Below are 11173 nucleotides of genomic sequence, written 5' to 3'. Positions count from 1 at the left end.
TTGACACAAATTACAAAGGGGAGCAATAAACCAGGACGGATGTAGTGTATAATAAATTTGGCCATCTCACTTTTTTGGAAAAAAAAATCATGGATTTTGTTTTAACTAATCGTATACTTGAAATAAAATGTTCATTGCGTATTTGAAAAAAAATCACACATGCACACAAATTATATTAATAAAATGTGAAGGCAAAAATAAAAATAAAAAAGGAAAATCGGAAAGAAAAGAACAATTGACTAAATTTTGTGGTGCAACGACGACGCAGTTCGGCCACGTCATTAGCTAGAATTTTGTGGTTTAAGCTCTTGGCTGTAATTTCCGCTTTGTTTAGGGCCTTTTTGGTATATCTAAATTCAGTAACCCCATTAGCTAGTTGTAACGATGTCCTCTTTGTATAATTTCTGCTAGTTTTAATTTTAAATATGATCAAATTGATCTTCAAATTTCACGGTTTAAATTAAGAAACCTAGTTAATTCTGTGTAAGCACACCATCTTGCTAATTTTCACGAACATCATGCAAACTTTAGATTTTCACCAATGAGTGACACATGGTACTCAGAAAATGAAATATATGATGCCCCAAATAAGTCAGAACCTACTACCCATTCAATCTCATCTGCTTTTATTTTTCCTTTGCCAAAAGATCACAAGTCAAATCGATAGGATAGTCAATATACACTTCGGTCCATGTAAAACACGCACGACAAAGTGAAAAGGAAAGGTAAGAAAGTAGAGAAAAGAAACAGTGTTTGCACTGCACCGGAGCGACGCCACCTCCCTTTCTTTCTCCTCCTCTGGTTTCGGACATGAAAACTATTCCCTGTCGACGTCGTCCACTCTTTTGCTCCATCACAACATTCTGCGGCCAAGAGATGGTACTCCTTATGAATGGAAGACTCGGTTCATCTTCAAGCGTAAACAAACAGGTTTCATGGCTAAGCAGAGAGAGAGAGAGAGGGGCTGGTATTCCGGGAGTATGAGTTTGTCTGCCGGCTCCTCTATTTTTTTTGTCTTAACAGGACAATTATTTCTTTCTTTAATTCCTTCTTGGAAGAACCTAGGATGCACACAGCCAACACCAACGCACGCACACAAAAACACCAACAAATAGCAAAGTCATATACGACCAAAGCTATGTGTTGGCGAGGAAAAAAACCAGAGCGACCAGATCCGCCTTCGACAAATTACAGCATAAGGGGATACATGTAGGAGATGCATGCGGTCAGCAGATTGATGCAGATATGTCTGACTTCACAGCGGAATGATTTGAATTTCTTGCAGGCGAGCACATAACATGTCGTTGTCGACAAGTACAAATGTGCAATTACATATGGAACATGTGTGATGATGCGGTCGTGTTTGATCAGGGTCAGACGGCACAAACAAACAATAAGGAATCAGGTGAGACTCCATAGGGAATCAACCCATACATTTTGTTCTCACAACCTCTGGTCTAGAGTCTAGACCATTCAAACACGAGAAATATCCTTCTCTATGCTTCACAAATCACGTTGGCGAGCGATCAACACGTACGCTGTAAATGGAGAAAAAACTAAAGCAAAAGTATGCAAGTAGCAAAGAAAGGAAAGATTCAATGATGGCTTTGGCAGAGCACCGATTGTATGATGTGTCGCGCGCACCCGCCGTAGCATGGCATCTCGATCTTTCTGATGCGACCGCCGCACCGCACAGCGCGCCAAGGTATCTTCGTTTCTTTAGTTGCTATATACATTTGTGTGATCAGCACAGGATTCGCTCGAGCAAATGGAGCTGGTGTTCAGAGCATATGTTGCTATCTGTACCTAAAACGGAAGCATCAGAAGAAAGTTGCCTGCCAGCGTTCGGATGAATCCACCATCATCCACCATCAACAGATCAAGACATGGATGTCAAGCTTGTCTGTCAGAGTTTGATGAAGCAGAATGTCTCTGAAGATGAGTGGGCTGGCCCAAACAATTTCATCATGGGATCAAGAGACTCGCCCATGATCTCTGGTCGGGCTTACTCTCACGCTCACACGAACTCAAAACAGACTGCTCTCCTGTCACCCCGCACAACACGCAGCATGCCAGCACTACCTAGCTAGTTTAGTGGTCATCTTATCTTGGGTATAGATCAAATCAACATGGCCAACTTTAGTCTGTCGACGGATGTAAGGGTTTAGTCCGGAACAAGCTCTCTTTATTCGACATGATTGTTTGGGCGACCAAAAAGTAGAGGTCCGACCGACGTACGTCACCGAAAAAGAATGGTGGATTTGTTGCAGCAAATCCCACGATGTCTAGAGACTTGATCAGCTCAAACAGGTGTACATATTCCTCTGGTTGGATGAAAAGTTCGATGTCTAATTAACAATGACGTCTGGTTCAACTTGTGTTTTCATTAGCACAAACCTCGTGGCATCTCTAGGGCACAGTACTACTAGTAGTAATATACTAGCAGCGGTAGGTTACGTACGCCAAGTAGGTATCCATCCCATTCGACTTTTCGTAAAACCGGATGATCCTTTCGATCGAAGCACATAATACCGCTTTAATCCTAGCGAAGTACAGATATGTAATAAGCTAGCAAGATCTTTTCAGGTCCCATGATAATTTATTATGCTGCAAGTGTCGTCGATGCATATCTTAACAACACTTTATCAATAACCTTTCCGTTCATCACCAGAAAACAGGCCGAATGCCCCGTCCACTGAAACAACACACTGTTTAATACTTTGATTTGTCGAGAGGATTAGGTTAAAAGTTTAATTTCCATAGCTGGGACAGCGTCTATCAACTGAGACCGTACCTTTAATTTGTGCCGCTCCTTTTCTACTCTGGGTGTTTTGGTGCTCGATCTCGTTTTGTCACCAGATAGATAGATAGATAGATGCTTTCTCCAGAGCACTGGCTAGCACTTTTCTTTTTGCGAATTGCACTTTTCTCCTCCTCATGTTGGGCTTATCTTCAAACGCGCTTGCATGATTGGACGCGCTCTTTTGCTTTTGCTGGATCAATTCACATCAGTTCCGGTCCCAAAAATCCACCTGCTACCTATATTTGTCTCTCTTCCACAAGTGCCAACGCCGGTCTTTCATTTGCCTGATCGATCTAGAGCACTAGTTGCTGATAAAGCCAGAGCCAGTCCACGTCAGTAGCTACAATTATTGGAGGCAGAAAAACGCAGCAGCACTGGAGTAGATACCGGCACTTGGCATGTCTCAAGCTTCAAAAAAGGATGAGAATAGTCCATTCCAGGGCTAATTCGTGTATTATCTCTCCATCGTGCTAAGCGATGATGGAAGAAAAAAGAAGAAATGTGGGAACTTTATGTCTAGGAGCTACCAATCATAGTGGTCTCCATCGATCACATATATCAACTTGCAAATGTGACACCCCCCTCACCTCATATCCACGACGAATAGGAGTGCCTCTCTTTCTCAAGGTGGCGTTTATTTTACGGAGTAATAGTGGTCGGTTCATGGGCAAGTTTCCAGAGGAGACCAAGCCGTCCACGTGGAATTTGCATTGCCAGGATAGACTGAAAGCTACAACTTGTTAGATTTCTTCTATGGACTACCTCACGTTGATGGGTTAGTATGTGGACGTACGTACGACTTGATGTACGCTTAGGCGTGCGCGGCTGATGGATATATGGACCGAGCGGAACATGTTTAGCCGCGTGGGCAGTGCAAGATCACGGCGGTTAGGACTTGGAAGCAACACCGCGATTTCAATACGCGAAAGAGACGGCACATTAAATTGTATATTTCCCCCAGCTCCGGGCGTCACCTTGAACTTACGGTGACGAACAAGACTTTTGTACATGTGTGTCCAGCCTTGTTGATGGACATCATCAGTTTTGACGGAGCAATTTGTTTGATTTATTTATTTCGTTGTTGTTGTTGTTGGTTCAGACTCGAGAGTTGGTCGTACGGTGCAATGCGTTGATCTTTCACACCAATTGTTTGCTCACAGATGCTTGCTGCCGGCTAAGTAATGCTTGTTTGATCTAGACAAACATGTTTTCTTGAAGGAAGCAGTCGGAGCATGTTACCGTCGAGGTTTGAACCACTCTTCAAGCAACATGCATTAGTCCATTACAAGCGGTCTGACTTCACAAACAGGATTGGCATACAAGCGGCCAGCATGATTTTCTTTCAGGGGAGCACATAACATGTACTTGTTAACAAGAACAAGCGTGCAATTACGTATGGAACATGCGTTGATGTGTTCGTCTCTCATCTCGGTCAGACGGCATAATAAACATACAATACACGCGCATGCAGGAGCACCTCAATGAGGAAGCAACGCATGCATAATGGGCAATGGAGCCAGGCGCATACAGTTAGGCTCTCAAACCTCTGGTCTAGATCGTAGGCCATTCAGACATGAGAAATATCCTTGTCTAGGTCTAGGCTGCACGGCGGTGAGCGATCAACACGTACGCCGTCGACCGAAGAACAAACTAAAGCAAAATTTCAAGCTGCAAAGAATGGAAAGATTCAAAGCCAGGCAGCTATGGATCGCGCATAATTGCCGCGCCATCGGGTATCTGTGTCTCTTTGTCTTTCGGGCCTTTAGTTCCTACACCCGGCGCCATCAGCACCAGATTCGCTGGCCTGGAGTTCAGATCATATATCACCCCACAGCAGTTATCTGTACCTAAAACGGAGGCATCAGAAGAAAGTTGGGTGTAAGTTGCCCGGCAACGTTCCAATGAAGCTGCAGCAACATCCAAGATATGGAGGAAGAAAAGAGATGCTGGCACGCTGGCTGAACGAGAGACGGACGAAAGCAGCTACGCTTGTGGAACTTGAAGTTGATGCTTTCCTGCCCAGTTTTGGCTCCTGTTGGATGGGGTGGCTATGTACTAACCGGGATCACGGCTTTTCAAAGAAGCTTAATTTGCGTTATACTGACCCGATTTGAGAAGAAAGCCAATTGGCTAAGCAAAACAAATCATTGTGTTCTACTCCCTTCGTCCGAAAAAACTCGTCCCTTAAATGTTAAATGGATGTATCTAGCATCAAGTCAGTGCTAGATACATCCATTTCATCATTTGAGGCACAAGCTTGAGGCAAGTTTTTTCGGATGGAGAGAGTATTTATCATATTTTTAAAGAGCAAAGTATGTTTTTTGTCCCTCAAGTTTTCCAAAAGTATAGACTTGATCCCATAAATTTTTTTGGTATATATTTGATCCTTCAAGTCTCAAAACCAGATAAGTTTAGTCCAAAAACAGATTTTGAGCATGTTGACCGGGTTTGACCAGGTTTGACCGATGAACAGTAAATTAAAAAATAGCAAACAAATTCAAAAAATCTCAAATTTTGTGACAACCAATACGCTTGGGTGTATTTGGTGCATATAAATTTTTGTGGTCAAATAACATCCGAGGAGAGCTCAAAATACAAATTTTGGCTTATTTTTACAAGTCAAAAATAGTTTTTTTTGCCACGAGCTCCTCGGATGTCGAAATACCACACAAAATTTCACACACCCAAGCATCTTGGTCGCCACCAAATTTCAGAGTTTTTTGATATTTTTTTGCTATTGTTTGAATTTACTGTTCATCAGTCAAACGCGGTCAACGTGCTTAAAATCTAGTTTTGGATCAAACTTATCAGGTTTTGAGACTTGAAGGGCCAAATGTATACAAAAAATCGGAAGGGATCAAGTCTATACTTTTGGAGAAATTGAGGGACCAAAAACATTATTTTCTCATTTTAAAAGACTAGATGAGCTAGGCCAACTTGTAGCACTCACTGGACCATTGCGGACGCTCTGCTTTTGGCAGCAGGAATCAAGGAGAAATTTAATGGTCAAATAACGCGGCATCATCTTGAACAACAGCAGCAATGGATCAAGACATAGATGTCTAAGTGTGTTAGAGCATCTACATCTGGCACACTCAAATGCCCCTCAAACATCCGCCGACGCGTCCAGTCGACCGGACAGAAAAAAGAAGAAACAAAAATGATCCAACCAGACACCTCATATCATCCCTATACGTCCAGGCTGTCCGCGAACCCTCGTATTAAGGACAAATGTAGGAAGGATATGAGAGCTCACGAACGCGTCCGGTCAGTCTGCCACATAGGACGCGGCCCAACCCGGACCACCTTTTCTCTTTCTTTTTTCCCCTCTCTCAGGAATGTGGCTCTATGAACGGCTAAATAGGGGCTGAAAACGAACATGCCCAGTCACTGGCCAGGCGCGTCTGTGAACGTTTACGGGGCCCCATTTGCCAAGTATGGCTGTAGTTGCTCTTAGTCAGAGTTTGATCAAGCGGAATATTTGCGATGATGAGTGGGCCGGGACCAAAATCATAGAATCGAGGGTTGTCCATAATCTCTGGCCGGGCACTAACAAATATATTAAAATAATTAGTGTCACAATTTTGCTTAAATTGGATAAAAATGTAAAAAGTATGCTAAATGGGGTAAAATTTGCCACAGACATGAAACACGGGGTAAAATGGAATTCACTCGTTCATATATCATGGCAGTACATCCTTCAAGCTCCTGGCATAGACTTCCAACCTTTTCAACCCTTCTTCTGGAGAAGTCGCTTCACCCAACTGCTTCACCATTGCACTCCCGATGATCACTCCATCCGCACCCCACTCTGCAATCTGTTTCTCATGTAGAATTAGTACACATCCAAAACTTTAATTGCTAACTTTTGTATACAAACATCATAGTAATAATTTATGGTGAATGTTCCAATGTAGTAGTAAAATAAGTTTCTACCTGCTTAACATGGTCAGGGGTCGAAATTCCAAAGCCAACAGCCACTGCCTTGTCAGTGACCTGCAAGCAATCGAAACCACATTAGCATGCATGCCATCATTTATTTACCACTAAAGTGAAAAAAGTATTTATATCGGGTAAACCTGCTTAATCTCCTTAAGAAGACTCTCAACGCGCGGGTTCACGGTTGGACGGGCACCTGTAACTCCGTCGACACTTACCTGCATATAATGTTATTATGAGTGGCTCTGTACACCCAAAGATGCAGATGTCCTAAAGGCTTTTGCCTTCCTTTGCCCAAAAAAGTGCAATAATTATAGTTAAATTTTAATCATCATGCCCTTTTTTGTGTGGAATTACCATGCCCAGTTAACAAACAGGTTATGATTCTTATGTGTATCCCCAGAAACGTACAAGGTAAATGAAGCCTCCTGAAGCTTCAGTGATCTCCTTCATCCTCTCCGACGGCGTAGATGGTGTTGTAAGTAGCACCTGCAAACATTAATTCCATATTTTACTTAGTAATAATAATTGATGCTACTAGTAAACTTGATTTGTTTCGACAAGCTGCTTTATTTCACTGATATGAAATGCTAATTGTTGATGGTTGAATTAAGCTACTTGTAGTTATATTAAGCTACTTGTAATTATATTACCAGCTCTAGCTCGTTTTTGATGGCTTCATCCCTGAAAGCACTTGTCTCGGCGTAAGGAAGATCGGGTACTATAAGACCTGAAACACATACGGATGCATATGAGGCTGTGTACATCCGTCGATGATGCAAACTTGCAGATGCAGGCAACAAACATTCTTCCAGCATAAAAAAGATGGATATCTTGGTTTCAGGTTAGCATTTAGATTTTACAGTAACATATCATGATCACTGAAAGCATTTTTAAGAGTCCGCGTAATGTCATTAACTAGAGATTAAAATGTGTATGGGTTTGAGATTAGCACTGATACGTAGTCTGCCGGTTTAATTACCTTTCACGCCGGCTTCCTTGACGGCGGCGGCGAAGCTCGCCATCCCTCGCTGTGCAATGGGGCTGAAGTAAGAGAAGATCACCACGGGGCAGGAAAGCTGCGGTGTCACCTCCTTCAGCATCGCCATGATGGCGTCAGCCGTCGCGCCAGCGGCCAGCGCGCGCGCCGCGGAGGCCTTGATGACGACCCCGTCGGCGGAGGCATCCGAGAAGGGCATGCCGAGCTCGACGACGTCCGCGCCCAGGGCGTCGAGGAGCCTCAGCGCCGCCGCCGACGTCGCCAGGTCGGGGTCGCCGGCGGTGATGTACGGGATGAACGCCGTCTGCATGCATGCGTGCATGCCCGAGCACGCAGCGGTGAGCCCTCAACATCCATACGCCAATCCATCGACCCCTACGCATATGTATGCATGCACATGCTGCATGTCACTGTAGTTACGTACTAACATACCTTGCCCTTCTCCATGACTTTTGACATGGCCTGCGACACGGACAGGCCGCGCTCGCCGGCGGCGACAGGCACGGGCGCCTCGGCGAGCGACCCCGCCGAGGCCGTGGCTGCTGGATTTCCAGACATTGAATCCGTTCTGTGGAGAGAAACGATGGAGGGCTTATCCTCGAATATATCCCTCAACCTTTTCTGATCACAAGAATTGGGAATGCGATCTGCGCCCCACCATTTTAAACCGTGATGTGTTTTAAACCAATCCAGCGATCGTTACTTTGGGAAATCCTTGGGATCATTACTTTGACAGTTTGGGAGATCCAGCCATCGCACATACGATTCATCAACCAGACTTCTCCATAATCTCTTTGACAGTTTGTAGCTTAGAGAAAGAAAAAAAATGCACAAATTGATTACATAAATGCGCATGCCAACCATCCTCCCAAAATAAGGTTTTTTCTCCATTGCCCACAATTCTTGTGATGTACTGTTTGAAAAATGTGATTCACGCTGACAATGCTTGGCCAAAAAAAGAGATCCAGAATTTCCTCTCTGCATTTGAGACAGTGTTTTCCTCATAATGTATTCACCATATTTTGCCACATTACAGTAATTGTTTGCAGTTTCCAAAGCAACTCGCACAGTAGTCTTTGCTTCATGGTTTGCAGATCAAGGATTCCCATATCACGAGTCTTTAGGTAGACAAACTGTAGGTCAGCTCACGAGTCTTTTGATCCTTCTTTTGAAGAAATAGACTTTCACCATAGGGCCAAATGATACAAGAAATCGGATCAAAGAAAAATACAACACAAAGCAAACCGAGAATGCTAAAAACACATAAACATGTACCACTAAGAGCAACTCTAGCAGACCCCGCATCCCGCCGGCCCGCAAAACGCGTTTGCAACTCGCGCAAAATAGCTTTTGCGGGCCGGCGCGGGCTGGCACAGATGCAGACCCCCCAAACGGATCTGTAAAAAAGTATATTCGCGGAATATGCTTTTTTACGGGTCGGCTATGTGAGTTCTGCTTTTTGCGCAGCTGCATCCCGCATATCATCAACCCGCAAATACCAAATCTAACATAATTCAACAATCGAAAACAAACTGAATTATTCAAATCAAACAAATAACCATTTGCATTACAAATAATTATTCAAATCACCGTAGCAAACTTAAATAATGCAATACAAACTTGTCATGAATACAAACACAAATGAATACAAAAATTAGTCACTGTCCAGCCCTTTGTCAATGATGCTCAATGAGATCTTCCTGAAGTTGAAAGTGCGTGTCTGCATTTTCAATCTCCTTATATGTCTGAAGAAAAGCTCTAATGCGGTTTGGGTCTCTAGCTGGTTTGACACGGCTACCCACATTGTCATAAAAAAATTCTAAGTTCATTTCTCTCTCATCTTCAAGAATCATATTGTGCAGGATAACACAACATGTCATGATGTTCTTCAAGGTTTTCTTATCCCAAAAACGAGCAGGACCACGGACAATGGCAAACCTAGATTGCAAAACACCAAATGCTCTTTTAATGTCTTTTCGAGCTGCCTCTTGCACACTTGCAAATTCACATTATTTTTTTGTTTTGGGTTCTTTGATGCTTTTGACAAATATGCACCAAGGAGGGTATATACCATCTGCAAGATAGTACCCCTTTGTGTATTCATGCCCATTGATAGTGTAGTTGCAAGAAGGAGCATCACCACTAGCAAGCCTAGCAAACAAATGAGACCGTTGCTGTTGGAAATATGCCCTAGAGGCAATAATAAATTGATTATTATTATATTTCCTTGTTCATGATAATCGTTTATTATCCATGCTAGAATTGTATTGATAGGAAACTCAGATACATGTGTGGATACATAGACAACACCATGTCCCTAGTAAGCCTCTAGTTGACTAGCTCGTTGATCAATAGATGGTTACGGTTTCCTAACCATGGACATTGGATGTCGTTGATAACGGGATCACATCATTAGGAGAATGATGTGATGGACAAGACCCAATCCTGAGCATAGCACTAGATCGTGTAGTTCGTATGCTAAAGCTTTTCTAATGTCAAGTATCATTTCCTTAGACCATGAGATTGTGCAACTCCCGGATACCGTAGGAGTGCTTTGGGTGTGCCAAACGTCACAACGTAACTGGGTGGCTATAAAGGTACACTACGGGTATCTCCGAAAGTGTCTGTTGGGTGGGCACGAATCAAGACTGGGATTTGTCACTCCGTGTGACGGAGAGGTATCTCTGGGCCCACTCGGTAGGACATCATCATAATGTGCACAATGTGATCAAGGAGTTGATCACGAGATGATGTGTTACGGAACGAGTAAAAGAGACTTGCTGGTAACGAGATTGAACAAGGTATCGGGATACCGACGATCGAATCTCGGACAAGTATCGTACCGCTAGACAAAGGGAATTGTATACGGGATTGATTAAGTCCTTGACATCGTGGTTCATCCGATGAGATCATCGTGAAACATGTGGGAACCAACATGGGTATCCAGATCCCGGTGTTGGTTATTGGCCGGAGAGTCGTCTCGGTCATGTCTATGTGTCTCCCGAACCCGTAGGGTCTACACACTTAAGGTTCGGTGACGCTAGGGTTATAGAGATATTAGTATGCGGTAACCCGAATGTTGTTCAGAGTCCCGGATGAGATCCTGGACGTCACGAGGAGTTCCGGAATGGTCCGGAGGTAAAGATTTATATATAAGAAGTGCTATTTCGGCTATCGGGACAAGTTTCGGGGTCACCGGTATTGTACCGGGACCACCGGAAGGGTCCCGGGGGTCCACCGGGTGGGGCCACCTGCCCCGGGGGGCCACATGGGCTGTAGGGGGTGCGCCTTGGCCTACATGGGCCAAGGGCACCAGCCCCTAGAGGCCCATGCGCCAAAGGGACAAGAGGAGGGGAGAGTCCTAAAGGGGGAAGGCACCTCCGAGGTGCCTTGGGGAGGATGGACTCCTCCCCCCCTTGGCCGCACCCTTC

The 11173-nt window shown here is 44.1% G+C and overlaps 1 protein-coding gene across 1 annotated transcript; it reads right to left on the bottom strand.

Annotated features, from left to right (window-relative positions):
* Nucleotides 1–6342: 6342 nt before the first annotated feature.
* On the bottom strand, nt 6343–8399 carry LOC125542439 (indole-3-glycerol phosphate lyase, chloroplastic-like). Its single transcript, XM_048705484.1, has 7 exons — nt 8175–8399; nt 7725–8046; nt 7396–7472; nt 7154–7231; nt 6883–6960; nt 6740–6799; nt 6343–6621 (listed from the first exon to the last, which is right to left on the bottom strand). Exons 1-7 carry the CDS (start codon nt 8298–8300, stop codon nt 6487–6489), a joined length of 876 nt encoding a protein of 291 aa, XP_048561441.1. The 5' UTR covers nt 8301–8399; the 3' UTR covers nt 6343–6486.
* Nucleotides 8400–11173: the final 2774 nt, after the last annotated feature.

The sequence above is a fragment of the Triticum urartu genome, chromosome 3 (assembly GCF_003073215.2).
Source record: "Triticum urartu cultivar G1812 chromosome 3, Tu2.1, whole genome shotgun sequence".
NCBI lineage: Eukaryota > Viridiplantae > Streptophyta > Magnoliopsida > Poales > Poaceae > Triticum > Triticum urartu.
The sequence above is the reverse complement of the archived record's forward strand: the minus strand, read 5'-3'. Positions and strand labels throughout refer to the sequence as shown.

Excerpts from the sequence above, each read along its gene's own strand:
- LOC125542439 (XM_048705484.1), bottom strand. The coding sequence starts at position 8,300 with ATGTCTGGAAATCCAGCAGCCACGGCCTCGGCGGGGTCGCTCGCCGAG. Across the intron at positions 7,473-7,724 it reads CAAGGAAGCCGGCGTGAAAG|GTCTTATAGTACCCGATCTT; the intron begins GTAATTAAACCG and ends TATGTGTTTCAG. Across the intron at positions 6,800-6,882 it reads TTCTTAAGGAGATTAAGCAG|GTCACTGACAAGGCAGTGGC; the intron begins GTTTACCCGATA and ends GATTGCTTGCAG.